Source organism: Plectropomus leopardus, chromosome 18 (assembly GCF_026936395.1).
Source record: "Plectropomus leopardus strain MGB_pleo_1.0 chromosome 18, ASM2693639v1, whole genome shotgun sequence".
Lineage (NCBI taxonomy): Eukaryota > Metazoa > Chordata > Actinopteri > Perciformes > Serranidae > Plectropomus > Plectropomus leopardus.
Window position 1 is genome coordinate 22,178,402 of NC_142193.1, and position 20,113 is coordinate 22,198,514.

At 41.0% G+C, this 20,113-nt stretch overlaps 1 protein-coding gene across 5 annotated transcripts; it reads right to left on the reverse strand.

Annotated features, from left to right (window-relative positions):
- Nucleotides 1-3,052: 3,052 nt before the first annotated feature.
- Nucleotides 3,053-19,182, reverse strand: rfx1a (regulatory factor X, 1a (influences HLA class II expression)). Of its 5 annotated transcripts, XM_088069206.1 has the most exons (19): nucleotides 19,043-19,182; nucleotides 15,821-16,201; nucleotides 15,278-15,387; nucleotides 15,093-15,188; nucleotides 14,596-14,880; nucleotides 14,115-14,212; nucleotides 13,577-14,000; nucleotides 12,688-12,869; nucleotides 11,801-11,920; nucleotides 11,382-11,515; nucleotides 11,068-11,186; nucleotides 10,129-10,235; nucleotides 9,856-10,007; nucleotides 8,564-8,661; nucleotides 7,625-7,774; nucleotides 6,951-7,159; nucleotides 5,760-5,913; nucleotides 5,344-5,389; nucleotides 3,053-5,247 (listed from the first exon to the last, which is right to left on the reverse strand). In XM_088069206.1, exons 2-19 carry the CDS (start codon nucleotides 16,179-16,181, stop codon nucleotides 5,087-5,089), a joined length of 3,006 nt encoding a protein of 1,001 aa, XP_087925332.1. In that variant the 5' UTR covers nucleotides 16,182-16,201; nucleotides 19,043-19,182; the 3' UTR covers nucleotides 3,053-5,086. The 5 variants fall into 5 exon arrangements, with proteins under 5 accessions (XP_087925332.1, XP_042361475.1, XP_042361474.1 ...); XM_042505541.2 differs by lacking the exon at nucleotides 14,596-14,880 and having other exon boundaries at nucleotides 12,688-12,863; nucleotides 13,628-14,000; XM_042505540.2 differs by lacking the exon at nucleotides 14,596-14,880 and having other exon boundaries at nucleotides 13,628-14,000.
- Nucleotides 19,183-20,113: the final 931 nt, after the last annotated feature.

Genomic DNA, 20,113 nt, shown 5'->3' on the forward strand with positions numbered 1-20,113 from the left:
TTAAAGATGTATTCCCTTACTTAGAAAATGTAAAATAAAATGAATGTGAAATTAAAAAATGACATAATGTACCCTTTAAAGGAGCTATATGTAAAATCTGGGTATAATTATAGTTTAAAACATTCAAAACATGAACTAAGCCTATCACAGAGGGTGAAGAAATAACACCTTTGATGTTATGTCTGGGAAAAAGTCCTCGACACAACACTGGTGTCAATCGATAAAGCATAGAAATAACAGTGTCAGTGAATTATTGTGTAAAATAACAGCGATGGCAGAACCTTTGGGAAAACGACTAGTAAGTTATAGCAAACGTTGGCTTTTTACTGAAATATCTTTGGTGTAACAAATGACAACATGCTTCACAATAAAGTTTTCAAATGGTTTGATGTGACTGTTTTCTTGTTACTGTGGTGCTGCTAAAACTGAGCTAAGTAAACTATAACTATAACTATAACTATACACGCCACACATTAAGATCATAAGATAGCAGCCTTATTTTGATCAGCAGTTACCAGTTGCCTTTACTTATGACTACTGACAGTGAATTGCGGTTGTATGGACACAGTAGTAGATTTAAAAGGTGAAATACTACCCTCCATTTGGTTGAACTGGGTGGCTGGAAATTACAAATATCTCCTTTAACTCAACTGTACACTTTCCTCACAAATTCAAATGCACTTTACTTAGTGGGCCTTCACTCTTGCACTCACATACACACAAGGTATACAAAACATTTAAAAATAAGAAAACCTGGAAGGCCTGGTGAGTGCCTCCTGTATGTTGTAATTATAGACTATGGATAAATATTATATGCAGTGTATGGTTGTGGCCCAAAACAAAACGGTCGTTTCACTCGATTAAGAGCAATAAAACAAAACAAATGTACCTGTTCAGTGATTTTTGATTAGGTGTCTACCTGTCTGTAGGTGTACTTAGTTGTCCCAGAGTGCAGTGGAACCTTCCAGAAGGAGACAGAAGTTCTTCTGAGTCCATCCGCCAACAGAGGACCTCTGAGCGGCCATTAGCTCAGCACTGTGTGGTTTTCCGTAAGGTTCCCTTGACGAAAAAAAACTTTCTTGAATATCCTCCATTAGCTTTGTTAGCTAATGTCCGCCAACTGTGCTAAGGAATGTCCCGTTTAGCATACTATGGTACTCAATTAGCTAGCTACATACTGAAACATCCTAACAAAAGTCCCTAAACTAATCTTCTGCCCTCACACAAACCGGCAAAAACAATCCTGTCGTCGAATATCCAGTTGACGATCAAGGAATTAGTCCACAAGTTGGTATGAACGTCCATTTGACTTTGTTTTTGCTAACAAAGTCTATATTTCTCCTCCAAGGTCTCAATAGTACGCAGGCGCGCCCTCACTCTTGCTTTACTGATAGTCTTATCACGCTTCTCTCGCGCCCCTCTCGCGCTCCCCTCGAGCTCACAAGCTTCAACCAATGGGAACACAGTTTTCCCAATTAGCCTACGTCAAAGCAAAAAAATCACGAACTCATAACAAACACGTCTTTATGACGTATTGGGCACAATGAGGATTTTTTTGTACGACCTCGAGAAAAAAGTTGTGAAATTAAGAGAAACTTTGTAATATTACAAGAACTACGTCGTAGTTTTATGAGATAAAACGGCATAATTTTATAAGAAAAAAAATCATAACATTACGAGAATAAAGTAATTTTACGAGGAAAATGTCTTAATTTTATTCAAACCTTTTTTTTCAGAATATTGTGATTTTTTTCTTCTTGAAATCATGACTTTATTCTTGTAATATTATGACTTTATTCTCGAAATCGAACCTTTTTTTTCCTTTACCATGGCCCATTTCCTCCGTGGTATATGTTAACTACATATTGTCCTCCTTAAAGTTATTCCACAATGTATGTTATGGATTTTAAACATGAAATGTGTCTCCGTGTTTTTACATGAAATGACTGTTAATCTGTTGTAAATTAGTATGAACTCTTAATGAAATTATTATGTAATTATTATGAACTCTACTTATTTAGCCAATGGTTTCAAATTTACTATTTTTTAACTGGGTTACATGTATGATAATGTAAAATTCTATTCTCCTCTCAGTTTTAATCAAGCACTTTTCAGAAGGTTAAAGGTTAAACTTTAAAAGTATGTGATTTTCAAGGAAGCTGCAAAGAAGGAAGTTCCTAGGAGTCCCAGAAAAAGGAGAATAGATGATTTTCACTATTAAATTCACTACAGAAATGAGTCAAATGTGGGTAAGAATCACCAGAGCGACTATTCTGATCATATGTTTCACTTCCTCCGCATTTAAATTCTGAACTGTTGTTGACACCTATTAAATTCTGGTTACTCATATCTAGCAACCAAAATCTTTTCAGATGTAGGTTCCCAGTGAGAAATCTTATCAAATAGCAGCCTGAGACCTACTGTGTATCGATTTAGAGGCCCTTGACACAAAAAAGGTTTGAAAACCACTGCCTTAACATATCAGAAAAATTGACTTAGCGCCCCTATGGCATGCAAAACAAATTTTTCTGTAGTTTGAGTTGCTATATGCTATATATCCCATGCTTAAGGTAAGGTAAGGAAAAGGTAGATTTATTGGTCCTTTTTTAAACAAAGTTCAAAAAACGAAATTTCATTGGTCCTTGATCCTGCTACATCAAAAAAAATCTCATAATGACTTGTACTTTTATCTCTTGTCATGCAGCGCTTTAAGTTATCACACACTTAAATTTGTCAACACATATGATGAGTTACAGACTACTGCACCAGCAGGCAGACTTAGTGACTCAGAGTGTTTTTGGTTTCTGTTCCGGTGTTCTACTTTGTACACTACAGCAGAAGTGATGAAAGACAAGAGGATATGTTTGTGTTTGTGCATGTGTATATGAGCCAGGAAGTCTGTTTGTTTAACCAAAGTGTGAGATTTCCGTAAGAGTGTGGCTGTGTCTATCTTCTTGCCACATATTAGACACACTTACATAAAGAGATGAGTGACTGTACTGTTCAAAACAGATGCTTTTGCTCAACTTCGAGGAACACAAATCTACAAGAGTGCAATTTTAAAAATTCTTTAATTTATATCTTTAAAATTAAAAACATCTGAATTGCATTCTACCACCTCCAAAGGCACAGTCATACTTATAGCAGACCAAATTCAGAAAACACTGCCACTGAACATCTTTTTTTCTCAATTTGTTTTGTACATAAGAAACAATGCACTATAAAAATGACTAAACATTTCGTCTTACTGGGTAAACAATGGCCATTCTATACGCTGTAGATCATTAAAAGACTGGAGTGATATGTTCTCAGCTGTGGTAGTGTTAGTCTCCATGTAAAGGATGATGTGCTGGTTTGAGGCTGGCGATACTTGTTGAAAATATGCATCGCAGCTATTTAAAGACGTGTTCAAATAATCCAAAAAATGACATGTTTACAGCAACCAATCTCGACAAACAGTGTTCAAGAATATGGATGTTTGAAGCTAAACAAAGCCATTGGCAGGAGGGCGGAAACGCAGTGAGATGAAAACACAGTGGAGGGAGATGAGTGTCGGTGGAGGACTGCGCAGAAAGAGCCGTCTCACCTCTCACCACACCAGACTGGTACAAGACGTTCGCACAAAATCTGACGCCTGTGACCCCACCACCACTGTTTCAAAACACATCTAAGACTTCATAGAAAATGAGAAACACTTCAGATAACTCTGTTGGAGTTTTCGAAAGACAATAGTCAGTATGTGCAAAGAGGCAGGGCCTTAGCCTGTTTGTGGAAAAGTCATCAGATATGATATTAGGATTGATAACCGAACGTACAATCACAAATCAATAATGCACACAAAGGTTGTTTACAATGTGTGACAACACAGCACCATACACTGCACAAGAGGTTCACTTAGTGACAACAAAATTCAAAATAGTGGATAAATATACAGTAGAATATATCACCGTTCTTACTCAGGCACAGTCCTCCTTAAAACATAGAAAGATCATTTAAAAACAATGGGATCAAAGCAAACAGGTTTGGCACACACATGGAAAAGATTGAAATAAGGCATGAAAATCAAGGAAAATGAGGCCACAGAGGAACTTATTGGATGGACAGGAATGAAGCACTTCGAAAGCAAAAATATGACACATACAGTACCTCTCTCATGGAACCAGGTGTTCATTAGAAAGAGAGGATTTTTTGCAGCAACTAATGGGAGCCCCAAATCCACAGCTTTATCTTTACAAGTGTGTGTAGCAGCTGCGACAGGCACTCCAAGAACACGTTTTTCTTTACAGGCGAATCAAATCAAAACGGGAAATCTACTCTCCCAAATCAAAACCTGAATGCCTTAAAAAATATCTACAAGAGGGAAAACAGTCAACACTTGGCATGACTCAAAATCACACGACCAAGACACGCACAAACGTACCATCATGGAGAAAAAAAAACACAAAAAAAACAGTCAGCCTCCAGAAGTAACAGCAGAGCGGTATGACCCCCGTGCTCAGACAGAAAACACACAAACAAGACAAACCCACCCACAAAATCCCAACCGCCTGCTGTCTCTCACAAATGTCTCTTCCCTTCTTAATGAAGAAGCTTCCTACAATGAATAACAACTAAACTCAGCAACCAATTACGGTTGAAAGTCCACTTTGCACCCTCCTCCTGTAGAAGTTACCTTTGCACACGCACACACATCACAGTATTTTCAAGACCACTTTGATATGGCAGTGACAGTTTTAGGAGGATCGAGGGTGAGGAGAGTTTCGAGGAGACAGCAAAGGCTACAGGTTGCAATGCAATGAGAGAGATTACAAAAAAAAAACATGCCAGGATTTTTTTTACAGATCAATACAACTGAAGGTTAAAATGCTCTGTGTTTCTCTCTGGGGTTGAAGCAGCTGCACTGAATGCTTTGATTGACAGGTGGGATAGTTACAGTATGCAGCGAGAGTGCGCACACACATTTACAAGATCTATATACATGTGTCAAGTGTATAAATTAGTGTACTTTGTACATCTGTATATGTGTGTGTGTCTGTGTGTGTGTAATTAATATAATCAACCCACATCTAGTAGTGTTACCCTGTGGTTAGTTGTCAGCTGATCCAGTTGTAAAGAGGACTCTCTGGTCCATTCTGGCCAGTTTGGCAGGTGGCTCCAGAGACTCGTCTCCCAGCACAGCAGCGTCTGATGGAAGGGACAGCTCCTGACCTTCCTCATCACTCTCCTCCTCCTCTTCCTCTTCCTCTTCTGAGATAGACAAGAGTAAATAATAATGAGTTAGGTTTAAACAATGCTTGAAACATGGCTGTAGTTGGTCTAAAATACAGTAAAAACACAGTGTACCTTTGTCAGGATCCAGCTGGTTTAGACCCCGGCCTAAACTGGCAAACTGATAGCATAAGGGAAATGTGTTAGGACTTAAAATATGGCTTATATCATTTAGTCAGTCCCTCCAAGATGTTGGGATGTTGCAATTTGAACAGTTAGCACAAATTCAGCCAATCACAATAAGTTCTGCGCAACCTTGCAATTTTGTCCAATCACTGCAACGTTACTGCAAATTTGATTATTTCAAACGGGTAAAATCTCATTTCATTGTAGAGTTGCACACATTTTATTGATACGCTCAGCCCCTCTCTCTTCGTCTGTTAACCATGAGGCAGCTGCAAAACCTGTCACACAGCAACAGAACAATCACAAAAACAGCCTGATATCCTGGAGGGAATGTTTAGTTTGTTTGCCTGTGTGTGCTTAGGTACCTCTCCCATGACAGCAATAGGGGTCTCTCCCTTAGCCTGGGCCACTCTGTGCTCTATCAGGTAGTACATGTACTCATCGTACAGCAGGCGGATCAGGTGAAAGGAACCAAAGCTGGCCGCACTCCTCAGGGTCAGGTCTCTGATCACCATGGAACTGCACAACAGAAAATTCAGCCATCGTTACACATATATTCTGCAAACTATATCACTTCCTCTCCTTTGTGAGGCATTTCCTTGTTTGATGAACTGATTTTATATTTTTTTGTGCATTAATGAAAAAAAATTGCGATCACACAAGGCAGTGCAAGACCTGCATTTCTCTCTGTGAATATTTTACCTTTTGCTTCTGAATTTAGATACTTAATCACCTCATAATTCACTGACTACATATCTCATCTGCCAAGAGCAGAAGTAGATACTTTTTATCTGTAATCAGGATTTTGTAACATTGATGCAAGATAAGAGAATTCCTACCATTCTGACTAATATTATTAATATCAGCCATGACTTCAAAGCTGAACACGTCTATACATTCACACACAACAACAATTCATCAGCTGTGTCCCAATTCTGGGTCTGCATCCTTCGGAGGACGCAGCCTACGTGGTCCACGAAGGAGGCACCTCCGAAGGCCGCATCAATGGTTGTTAAATGGGACAGTCTAGCCTTTCGGAGGATTTCCTGGTTGCGTCACCAGATGTTCCCGCCCTTACCCCCACGTCAGCTGATTCCTGCTGTCAAGGCTCGAGCTGAGCTGGCTCTACATTCCCATAGCTAGTATGCTAGGTGGCTACGTGTTAGCATTACTAACGTCAGGTATTATGAAGGAAATTAAGAGATTTTAATGTCTCTCTAAGTTTAACATATCTGGCGTTTTCAAATGAGTAAAAACCCACATTAAGTTAAATCAATGCTCCGATATCCTCTCTGTGCTGCCATTATAACAATTATTTTTGAAGATCGTGGGCGCGCAAGGATTCTTGCGAATTGGAAGGCTGCGAAAGATAGTAGCGATGTGTCCTCCAAAAGGAGGGAAAAGAAGGCTGCATTTGTGGGCTGCATAAGAAGGAGCGTTGGAATTGGGACCAAATGGGACAGCCTTTGCGCAGCGCTGTCAGCTACTGTCAGTGGCTGTAAGAACCTTGAATGTGTTCATTTACTGTGCAACAAAAGCTTGTAGCTAATTCACACCTGTAAAAGGACCACTTGAGTAGAAAGAGCTTGGCGGCCTTTGGGAAAGCAGGGCTCTGCTGGTAGGGCTTTAAAACTTGGGAGACCACACCATCCAGCCACGCGGCCCACTGCTCCAGAGAGTTCTGCTGCTGGAGGGTCAGCTTGAAGTCCTGCTCCAGCCGCTGGACAACACGGTCTTCACACCGGCACACCCATGAGGCCTGCTCCTGTAAAGTGTGGACAGGATGGGTGCAATGTGTTAGTAAGAGGAAGTCACACTGAGCATTAGTTCTGCTAGCAGAAGAGCAGCAGGGGGAAGTCATATTAAGACAGAGGACTCAGAATGGTCCTCGTGTACAGAAATATACTTCCTGTCAGATTCTTTTTGAGGAAGATGATAAATCGCCACCAGGTTCATGGTTCTGTATCAAAACGTGCTTAAACCTCACTAGAGGAGAAAGACAATGAGCTTCTGGGAAAAGCATGACAGCTTGGTTTACATTTCCTGAGAAGGAAATTTACAACAAAGACAATAATTGACGCTGCGACTGAATAACAAAACTCATCAAAACCACAAACTACAGCAGATGTGGTTGCACGGGCACAAAACCTCAATCTACGTAAGATCAAACACACATTGAAATTCATGTGAAATGACATGAAAGTTGACAGCTTTCAGAGACTAAACCAACCTGGACGTTAGCAAAGTCAACGCGGTTGAGGTCGGAGAGCATCTGGTTGATTTGGGCTGTGTTCTGGAGGACGGCGCGGGCTGCCTGGGCGAGGTGGTTAAGACTGGTGTAGCGTCGCAGCGTCTGGGCAAAAGCATTGGCTGATGTTACCTGAGAGACCAGGAGGAGAGATGGATTAGAGGACATAAAAATAGATTTTACATCAAGGCATGCAAAAGTACAACTATCTGAACAACTTTTTTTAACAGGGCACTGTATGTCAACCTCTGACCTGAGCATTGAAGGGGACAGTTAACCCCCAAATCAAAAATACATGTATTTCCTCTTACTTCAACACTCCACAACTCAATAAAACTAAACTGATAAATAATACTACAGGTAAGAGGAAAAATGTGTATTTGTGATTTTGGGGGGAACTGTCCCTTAATAGGTAGACCGGGCATGCGAGGCGGCTTGTCATAAATTAAGCACAACAGGCCTATATAACCTTGTTCCTTCACTTAAGCACATAACAATGGTCCATTTACACGGTGAAAAAGAACTTGATAATGAGATTGTTTCCAAAAGGAATACTTGCTTGGTTAGTTTATTCCCTACTCCTAATGTTTTGCATGATGTACCCAGAAATCGCTGCATTTATTTTCACGAAAGCTACACCACAGAGCTGGCAAATAATAGGACTGTATTTTAGGTCAAGTCAGCGGTAACCTCTGTTCACACAACAACAACAGTAAAGTAAGTAAAGTAAACTCTGAGACCAAAAAAAGTTTAAGTTTTGTACTAATTTCAAAGTATTACAACTTGCAATTTCTAAGTTTGCAAACAGTCTCAACAAAAGTATGATTATGTAATGGCTGATCCTGCGAGCCTGCATAGCTTGTCCCATGGCCCAGAGAACATGTTGTTCCACCAACAGCAAACTAATCCGGGGGAGTGTACCTTGATGCGGACCATTTCCTCCGGGATGTTCATCATGGCATTGGTCAGCCAGCTCTCCAGGCTCTTGGCAAAGTTGCGGATGGCTTGAGTTAAGGCACCTTGAGGTAGCAAGAAAAAAAAGGGAAAAGAGACCTTAATGCTGGTCACGTCAGAGTATGTTTGCATTTTCTAATCCACTAAGAATGCACCAGAATGAAGGATTATCTCCTGGAGAAACAGATTTTTTTGGCCACTGTACCATTTATGCATAACTGGATTTCCAATGTGTTTCCAATTTACATGGTAGAAAAGGACCTAGAACATGGAAAATATTTCTGTGGTGGCAGAATAAAAAGAACCATCCTCTTTCATAGAAGTGCTGAAAGTAGTTAGATTCAAAGTCTGACTAAAATTGAAACCAAAAGAAATAAGTCCAAACGCCAGTGAGTCAGTTTCCACAGCAGAGCAGTGAGCATTCAACAAGGAAAAGCTTTGTGCTCTCCTATGACAAAGTCAGTCCATGAGTCCAGATGTTTCAACCGAGAAAACACCTTTTTCATCGTAATGTAGAACTGTGTGTAAATATCGGGCTGCCCGTTGTTTTCTTAAAGGTTCATTCAAAGTAGCTCAATTTAGCAATTTGGGCAGTAGGCTGAGCAAGGTACTCCAGACATCCCACTCCCCAGCGACGCTTTCTAGCTGCTCCTGAGGGACTCTGAGGCGTTCCCAAGCCAGGTGAGATATATAATCATTCCAGTGGGTTCTGGGTCTGCCCAGAGGCCTCGTACCAGTTTTAAGTGCCTGGAAAAACTCTAATGGGACACCTGAACTACCTCAACTGGCCTCTTTAGCTCTGAGCTCCTTCTGGATGTCTGAGCTACACACCCTATCCTTACAGCTGAGTTCAGCCAATCTACAGGGGAAAATCATTTCGGCCATTTGTATCCGCAGTCTGCAAAGCTTATGTCTTGTTGTACATAACAGTGTTCTGTCTGCTAATGCTTACATCTTGTTGTCTATAACTGACTTTTTTTTTTAATGCTTATATCATATCATCATATGTGCATAACGGTTTTTTGCCTGCTAATATTTATATCTTGTTGTACATAACCTGTCAGCTCCTGCAAGCTCCTGTTTGCATCACTGCTGACACCGTGCAAAACCACCTGTCCATCACATGCTCCATTTTACCCTCACTCGTGAACAACACCCCAAAAAAAATATGTTACATTTAATTTTTTTATAATGATATTTTGCTATGTGCATATTACTCTCTGCTTTAATGCATGATCACACTTCTTGTAGAGCCTTACTGGGGATGGGCCTGAGGACATCGGGGATGAGGATCTCCACCAGGCCCTGGTACAGGCTGTTGTCACAGTCCCGGCTCCAGCGCAGCACCGGGTCATACTTGCACAGCAACACCAAGCAGGACTTAGGGAGGCGCTTTTCTGACTCGTCATGACTGCAAACACACACATGGCACTTTTAATTACCTGCATTTACCACAAAATTGTACTGCTACTGCAATAGGAGAGCTGTCTGACTGAATTTTGAGTATTTTCCTACAGGTGTTGACCACTCACACAGCCAATGTGGCATCTCCTGCCTGACTCTGGCTGAACCTCCAGAAGGTCTTCCACAGAGTTTCCACCAGGGTAAACTGCAGGTTGACCATCACATCTAGTATGGCCTGACAGAACACAGAGAGGACATCTTAAACATCAGCTACTGATAATAAACAACTGAGCACATGCAGCCCTAGCACAGGATTTAACAGGGTCCCTACAGTTTAAGGCAAATTCATTTTTATACTTTTTGAGACTTTTTTAATGCCACTCAGGATGAAATTTAAGACCACTTTTAAAATAAACTACATGAACAATGAACAATTTTTACACAGTTTCTGGCAATTTTGCCCAAATATGTACTGTAACGTAAAACATTACATTTTTAGTCCAGTGAAAAAGTTAGAATTGGGAAATATCTATCCTTTATTGGTGCGTTTAACTACCAGTTTTGTATTTCTCACTCTGTACGTGGAATTCCCTGGAATTGAAAGACAAACTTTTTTTGAGATTTTACAATACAATGTCAGAAAAAAAGAAATGTATAAATCCTACTTTCCATTTCTTTGCATTTTTAAGACTTTTGAAAGGTTGATTTAAGACATTTTAATATCAACCAAGCCCTTATTTTTAGATTAATAAATGCAATGCATTTTAAGACTTTTCAAGGATCTGCAGGAACCCTGTTAAATGGGCAGACGCAAAGTGAGGAAAACAAGAACATAATTTATTAATGGGCCTGACTCTGCAATGAGTTCTTTTGGACACATCTTTTCCCTCAGCCCTCTAAAAACACATCTTTTCATTTTTCGGTTAGTATTGTCCTAATCTATTAGTTACAGTGGGTACTTTTATTTAAAGTAGCCCTCCACTGTCCCACTAATGACTAGATGGAAAAGGGAACCTCATAAATACTCAATGGGTGCCTGCCAGCAAACTGATCCTTCAGTCTGTTACCTCACAGTGTTCTCTGTACAGCAGCTGAAAGCTCTTTATGTGCTCCAGCTCGATTCCCTCTGGCAGAGACTTCCCCTGTAGGTCGATGTCTGGGAACTCTGGGAGAGCTCTGGATGCATCTGGAACACAAAAACACCAAATACTCAAAGAGAAATCACATTAAAAACAATGCAGAGGGTAATCAGAATTAACTGTAAATAATATTGTGTATTGCATTTTCACAATCATACCATTAGAGTCATAAATCTTTCTGGCAAATCATTAATCCTTAATCCTTACTTTTTTAAATGTAGCAATTTGTTCACTGGACTCACCAAGGAACTGCTGGTACTGCTGAACCTGGGTGCTGATGTCCACCTGTCCTGACCCCTGCTGCTGCTGCTGCTGCTGGCCGGCTCCTGCTGCTGTGCCATTGGTCATTCCTTCTACTTTATGCACAGGCTTCAACCTGAAACGAAGAGGCATAAAGTACATACAATAACGCAGATTAAACATTTAGACTGACACAAAAGTGAAACAAAACAGCAAGTCTGTCACATGTAGCAGATGTCTGAAACCGTGAGAGGATTTAGAATAATGGAAATATAAAATGAGAGGCAGAGAAGTAAAAGTGTCACAACTGTGCAGAGGAAATCGATTCAGAAAAACATGAAAACAGATATTCAGGAGAAAGGTGTTACAGTGATGTAATGATGAATATTTGACGTGTGTGTAGAGATGTTTACATGTGTACCTCTGTTTTTGTGAGAAGGGCTGCTGCCTCATGGCCAGATGTTGCTGGTCTTCCATCAGACGGAGAAGAGAAGAGCCTGCCTTGATCCTCAGCCCGTAATAGTGGTATTTTGAATTACCCCTGTCAGGAACAGATCAAATGTGTTTTTACATGAAATTATACCTGTGTAGGTGAATCTGTCTCCCATAATAAATCTGCAAAGGAGAAAATAAGTAGATGTAATAGCATGGATTTAGGCTGTTTATATAAACTTTTGGTAACCCCCCAAAGCTACATACTGTGACTCAAGGGTATTCTACTAAAATTCGTGTGGTGATGCCCGCTGTAAACAGTGTCAGTACAGACTGATTTCAAAATAAGTATCTAATTTAAAAAATACAGTAACCGAACATATGGTACCGTTTAATTAAACCCATATTTCCAAACATTTCTAAAAAGTCAATCTCACTTGCTCACTCTCCGCTTCTTTATCAGACTCACTCACCCACACACATGCTGTCTGTCTTCTTCTCTACCCACATTTCTTTCACACTAGGCAAACATTTTGTAAAATGCTTTCAAAGGGCTCTATAGATTTTCCTAGAAAAATCACCATTGTTCTCCTAGAGTAAACTTAGCTTGGGTGTTCACTAATTGAGATATATGGATCATACAGTGCATATAAAAGAGGGTGTCTGAGCTGCAGATGTGCAAGGCTGTAGTCGGGAGATTGTGGGAGAACGTGTTGTCCCTGTCTGTTTGCCCGCTCTCCATAATATATATAGAAAATTTAGTAACAGATTCTATATATACAACCCTGTCATGTCATACAGGGAAGCTGTAGTGCATCCCTAAGTGTGTATATGGACTATTATGGCTGAGTTTGGGTGTCTGATGACCCATCTTACCGTGTCCCCAGGCGTCTTGTGCGCAGCCCCATGAACACAGATCTAATGAGTTTCCCGAAAGACGCAGCATTGACAGGCTCCAGTTTCTGCTCCTGGCAGTGCAGCAGATAGTGGCAGTAGAGGGTGGAACGTGGCAGACTCACTCCTTCAGCTGTCTCATAGTTGTCCAGCAACCACTGTACCTGACACGCAGGCAAAGAAAAAAGAAAACAGCTGGTGCAGTTAGCAAAGCCAATACATACAAACAGGAAACCAACACACACTACATGTACACAAAAATATGTCCGTTTACTTGCAAACACCACATTTAGCATTAACCACTTTTTTCAGTTAGTTCATGCGCATACATTCTTTAAATCAATGAATTCTACAAAAACACAAACAAATCCATTCACATTAAAGTCTGACGATCGTTTGGGAATGAAACACAAATACGTTTGTTTGCGTGCCGTGGCATACAACTTTGGTATGCAATGAATTAATGACTTGCAGTACTGATGGGATGTTTGCCAAACATAGGCTGTTTATTATTATCATATGGGGATCAATAGGATGAATTTAGGATGAAAAATATAGTGGTGGGGCATTTCAGGCAAATTAAAAATGCCCCTTTTCACATGCACTGTAATGATATGAAAGTGATGAGGTCATGTTTTTTCTTCTTTCAGGAGGAAACCATAATTAAAAATACTGTGTTCTACGACAAGTTTTACTGTGATCAAAGTACTGAATCACCCACAGCCAACATTTTCTGATCATAATCTCCACATTTTTAATTGTGCTTTCCACTTGACAAAACTATGACGTCATCAGTGTGCGCCACCAAAGGGGGGTTGTGTGGATGAAAACAAAACGAGAAGAAATTCCTGCGCTTGGCGCCTCTGCATACCTTCTTGTCTGCCGACGGCACGCTACTCTCCTCGCCCTCTGTAATACTCACAGTGGCTGGGGAGGCGCGGGCAGTATGTGAGTAGTTCTGACTGTTGCCTGCTGCCCCTCCGCTGCTGCTGCCCAGCATGTAACCCCCCTGGATCACATAGCTGCCTGCTGCGCCACCGTTGGTGCCTGCCCCTTCCCCTGCCCCATTGGTGGTGCCACCTGTGGTCACCACTGTGGCCCCTCCCCCTGCTGCGCTGGTGGGCTGGGCAACAAACATGGACACACCCCCCGTTGTGCCAGTAGTCACAGAGACGGTTAGAGGTGTGCCAGGGGTGGAGGCCTGTGAACCTGAAGTTGGCTGGCCTTCATAATACTGGGCAGCTGTGGTCTGGGTGTACAGGGGTGTGTCAGTGTAAGGAAAGGTGCTGGAACGGCTGCATGAAAGACATGATAAGAAGTGTTAGAAACAAAGAAAACTCTTGGAGAAATCCAACTTTTAAAAGGAAAAAGTTGTGTCTGGTGATAGAAAATGATGGTTTTATTCTAACATGGTGCTGGTGGTGTAGTTGTTGTCTCCTCCTTCCACGTACTGCACTTGATTGGTGTACACATGTTGAACTGGCACTGGTGTGAGCTGCTGCTGGACCTATGGAGTGAGCATGCGCACGCACACACACACACACACACACATACACACACTCAGTAAATTGTAATTTTTAAAAAAATGTTTTAAAAAGACCAATTATTTAAGATGTTACAATGCAAATTCAGAAAAAAATGAATCATGAAATCCCACATCCCATGTTTTTGCATTTTAAGACTTTTGAAATGTTGATTTAAGACATTTTAATACCAATTAAGACCTTACTTTTAGATTAATGATTTCAATGCCTTTTAAGACTTAAGATTCTCGGAAAACCCTGACATACAGTTTCTTTTGAAATTATAACATATACATTTCTTAGCTACAGCCTGATACTCTGTTCCCTTAACTATTAAGCAGCAGTCACCCTTGTGTCCCTGACCTACTTGGAAAGCAGTAGCTGTAGCCTGTGGCGCTGGCTGATCAGGGCCTGAGTTTGTGACTGCAGGGTGGGCAGGCACAGAGAGCAAGTAGAGCGATTGGTAATACTGAAGGAGGTCCAATGGGAGGTAGAGGGGCTTTTCGCAGCAGTCTCTTATGCAGCCTGCTGATGCCCCGGCCTGGCACTCTGGCTGTCCTATCTCATCATGCATCTGGTATTCTTCTAGATTCTTATCCCTGACTAACGCTGTCACCCCAGTGCTGGGGAAGAACTGGAGGCCAGCAGAGGCAGGGTCAACCAAAGATGTGATTAGTTGACCAATGCTGAGCCAAAATGTGAGGCAATTGGAAAGTTTCTGACATCACATATAGGCAGGAAGCTAGAAAGCTATGATGTTTGTTTGTATTCCATAAATGTGTGTTGGTCAGTGACAGCACACATGATTATCAGAATCATACTTTAACATCCATGATGAGCTGTGTCACTGCGCATTTCTCTTACCTCCTGGCTGATATGGACAGGCTGTAGACTGGTGACACTGAGCTGGGTGCCTGGCTCAGTCTTGGCTATCTGGGAGGTGGCCTGCACCACGGACCTCTGTAAAGATAAAGATACAGTATTGTTTTAAGAGTCAAGGAAACATAACATCCATGTGGTGTTTGTGTGTGTGTATGTGCATATTTTACCTGTTGGGCTGTCTGTACCTGCTGAACAACCTGTGTTGGAACTCCTGTCTGCACCACGGCTGGGGGGGGGCTAGAGTCTGACACGCTGTCACTTGAGTGAAGGGAGCCCTCTGAAGGACAAAGAGGGGATGTGAATACATGAATACATACAAAAGCTATTGATATAATTGCACCAATTGGACGTTCTACTATTCAGGCAAAGTGTCTCAAACTTCGGGCCAATGCACATCAAAACTATTGTCCAAAATGTTTTTACAAAATACGTCACGTTGGGTCAATGAAGTCTGCACACTATCGATGAAACTTCCATTAGTTTTACCAGTCATTACCAGTTTTCTGAACAGATTTGATTTTCTGCTTTTTGGGGTTTTTTTTAATCCATCAAAAGCCTTTAGAGAGTAATGAAATTGTGGCATAACCTGCGAGATACATACATCCACAAGAAGAGAGGAACAGGGAACATGATCTCAGGTCAGATAGTAATGTTCAGGTAGATGACGATGACAGGGAAAAGGATAATGGCATGCGATGCTGAGCCCTCACCTGTGACTGTAACAACAATGTACTGAGGAGTGCTTTGAGCATTTCCAGACTGTGTGGGGGAGCCCTGGATCTCCGCAGTCACATACTGTGTCTGAGCAGGCTGGGCCTGTGCTGTGGACTGGGCTTGACTACCATCTGCAGGCTTTGGGGTGGCAATGGCGGCGGCTTGATCAGTGGGAGTAGTCTGGCCTGTGGGTGTGACAACGGTGGGAGTGGCCACAGTAGTCTGGATCTCAGCCAGAAACTGAGGGGCAGTTGCTGGAGAAGAGCTGGCGTCAGGTTGCCCCGGTGTAACGGTAACACCAGCTCCCTGAGGTTGGGCTGCTGGTTGGATCTCACCTACGTAGCCTGAGGTGGCCATTATAAGAGCTGGGAATCACCCTGGGAAAAAGAAACAAGTGACTGGTTATGCATTTCTGGTATATATTTGGGATACTTTGCACGCTCAAAGATGAACCCTGGAACTCATATCCAGGCTCATTTTGGTTAAGATATTTGATCGTACAGATAGAGACAGGGTAGGGGATATCTACTCATGAGTTTTGAAGGTAAGAGAGATAAAAATCTCCCATTTATGAGAATTTAGCAGTGCATAATGCAATGAACCACAGCTTCTACTTGTAAAATGACATGGCCAACACATGTGGCACGTGACATTTGTTCTCTTATCTATTTTTTTTCTAGTAACTTGAATCTGTGGTCACCTGTGCTTCATGTCTGTGACACACTTGAAATATTTCTACATTCTCATTTCTTGCCTTGATGCAAATGAATGAGTAAGAGGGCTGTTTGAGAAAATACTACTGTGGGTGATCTGTTGGTGGTGTAGTTCATGTGGAGATGATGGGGGAGGAGCATTGACGGGAACAAGCATTTCAGTGTCTCATTACCTGTAATGTGATCACTATGGCCATACACACATATATGCCCACAGCACAAGCTGGGAAAATCCCTTACCACATAGCACTAATACCACAATGCATTCTGTCGTAATGCTGTATGTCACAAACATTTACGAGGTCATTGCATGGACATCCTATCCTTAGATAAAAATAGTAAAGCGTCAAAAAAATATGTAGACCTGTATAATACTTGCACACAAATGTGTGCATGTTGGTCTAACACTTTGTACAGAAGCATACATTTGCTGTTACACATTTAATTGATGAACCATGAATGAATAATAAGAGAGAGTATAAGAAAAAAAATGATTTAAAAAAAAAAGCGAGAAAAGAGGGTATTGTGGCCGAAAATAAACCTAACCCCACCTAAAATCCCAGAACTGGACTTTTAACACACCAGTTCCCTGATCCTAGAGGACACCCTGAGACAGTGGTTCCCAACTGGGGGGTGGCAGTCCAAAAGTGGGTTGCTGGTTCATTCTGACCTCAAGTGACTCCCTCACATGTCAAACAACACTATTTTAAATTTCTGGGCCAGGGCTTTTATTTTTGAAATACTGTTTCCTGCTGTTCAGCTATTTTACTACCTTGTTCTTGGCATTATTTGGCCTTTTAACATGCTGTGCCTTTCCAGCATTTTTATGTCACTGATCTTTAAGCAATAATATGCAATTTTTGGGTGCAGTGCTATTTATTCACTAAGTTTTAAGTAACTGCACTTTATTCTTGCAATATGTTTCATTTCATTGTGTGCTAACCCCATGTGGTTCATACATTTTGTAAAATAAAATTGAATATGTGGTAATTTAAAGGGTTCCTACAGCTAAGGCAAGTGAGATTTCAGACTTTAAGACTGATTTAATGTCAGTTGGAATTAAATTTAAAAACAGTTTTACAATAATCTAATGAAGTGACATCAATGAGTTCGGGGTTAGGGGCAATTTTGCTCAAAGGTTTATTGCAACATAAAACATGATCTTTTTGTTCAAGTAAAAAATAAGATGAGCTACATTAAATGTTGCAAGAAAAAAACTTTCAGCATGTTAAGACACTTTAATACTAATTAAGACCTTATATTTACATTAATGAATTCAATGCCTTTTTAGACTTTTTAAGGATCTGCAGGAACCCTGAATTTTGTCGACACTGAACCAATGACTGAGGAGAAATCTGGACCCTGTGCCTGGACCAGTTGGGAACCACTGTATATCTCAATATTTAGAGAAAACCCCTAACACTCAGATCTTTTAAGATCACAGAAATAACATTAACACACTTCAAAACAATGACAAAAAAAGGTTTGTGCCTGGAATTGGGTTTATTCTAACATATTTCTACCTTTCTCCCTGTTCATCTTGAAATGCTGTCAACTGTTCATTCATTTTCCATATTTGTGTTCTTTGCTTAAAGCTTCTAATCTAAGTTTGATGCCTTGCCTTCTTGCTAATCCGCCCACCTTTCCATGTAATTTTACCCACACCCACCCATGACTGCCTCCAAGTAATCACTTGCACCAAACGCACACACGCGTGCACATATCAATGAACACCCATAATCAATGACCTAATTACAAATCTGTGGAGTTATTCAACAAGCAAACCTGCAAAACACCTGCAAAACGCCCTCCTTTGCCACGCCCCTTTAGATATCAAATGTCCGCCACCTGCTTTCAACTTTCCACGAAATTGTAGTCGCCATATGCTGTTTCTACTCTTCCTCTACCTCCACACTGACCTCAAACTGTCTATGTAGTTACACTTTTAACTTGATAATCCTAATTTGGTCTCCCTTTCGGTCAGTTAACGTCATGTACTTGGTTTTGGAGAGTCCGTTTTGTGCCGTTTGCTGAAAAATATCTAACGTTTCTAACCGCCACAGAACGCACGTAAATTGCCGTTAAAAAGACGAGCGTCCGTTAGTGGTTCCGTTAACTGCGAGCAACAGCGAGCACAAGCCTGTCGTGACAGCACTGGTGCTAGCTTTCTAGCAAGGTAACACGGGCAGCAGGCTAACTGGTCTCTACAACAACCGCCATTTTGTACCTTTTGCATTTGACATCGCCATAACAACGGCCTGCTTGAGTATGCATCTGTGGCTGCGTCGTCATGGCAGGCACAATTCAGTGTCACTCGAATGAGTAGAAACGACCCCATTCAAGAAACGGACTGAGGACAGATTATCAGAACGACGGCTAGCTTGCAGGCTAACGTCAGCTAACACTAGGAGGCAGTTATGGCTACTGAAACAACAAGGGGGAAAAGCACAGTTCAGTTGAAGCATTATTTGAAATAAAATATCTCCTGTGTGTAAAAAGCTTCACCTCTGTATCCACGTATGTGTTTCCCACCGGTAAAATGTCTTCTTTTATTTTTTATGGCGGATTCAGCTGTTGTTGTTGTTGATTCTCGTTGCTGGGTTCTTGTCGCCAGGGCTACCGTGGCTATGGCGCTTCGTCCTCACCAGGGCAACTGTTGCTACCCACCCGCTCCCTTCCCTCCCCCTTCGTCGTTCTGATTGGATGAGAGCTGCCGAATTGTCTTAAAGTCACAGGAGCAGCGAAATCCTACTACAAAGCCTTCCACGCCCATTTGTGGAAGGACCCTGTCTATCATAGACATACAATTTTTACAATATCTTTACAAGGCGGATGCTATGCCGGAGAAAGTAATAGCTTTATCTTAGTGCTTGTCAAAATTCAGCAATGAGTGATTTGATAGTGTCATAGTAACTTGATCTAAAATTTAAAACAGTGCTGTAGACAATACAATTTGTCTTTGGTGATTATACATCTGGCTGGTACATCTGGATGCATTAAAACTCGCTCAATGAATATCCTCAGGATAGTATAACTTATCTATAGTAAGGGATTGTGTAACTTTAGTTTGTCTGTTTTGATTAATCTATTATAGTTTATCGTTTAATTTACTCTTTTATTCTGTCTTGATTGTGTTAAATTCTACTATTAGTACTATTATTTTTGTGTTTACTGCTAATATTCTGTGAATTGTATTTAGTCTTATTGTGGGTTGCTGTTGTTATTTTTGTTTTAGAATTGTTTCTCTCTTGTTTGAGTCTCCTTTATATTTTGTCTGGCCTTAGTTTGGCCTTATCATCTGTCTCCTATAGTCATGTTGCCTCTGCAAGAAACCCTTCTTGCCTCGTCTTTGTCTTGTTTGTCAAAGCACTTTGTAAACTCCGTTTTTAAAGGTGCTATATAAATATACTACTATTGTTACCACTACTACTAATAATAATAATATAACAAGGGTATTAAAGTGCTTATATAGTTGCTTATATTTGTGACATCATAAATTCACAGAATTCCTGATGGCTTGTTAAGAGGCACAGTTTCTGAATACAGACCGTGTGTATTTCTACAGGTGGGTTGAGT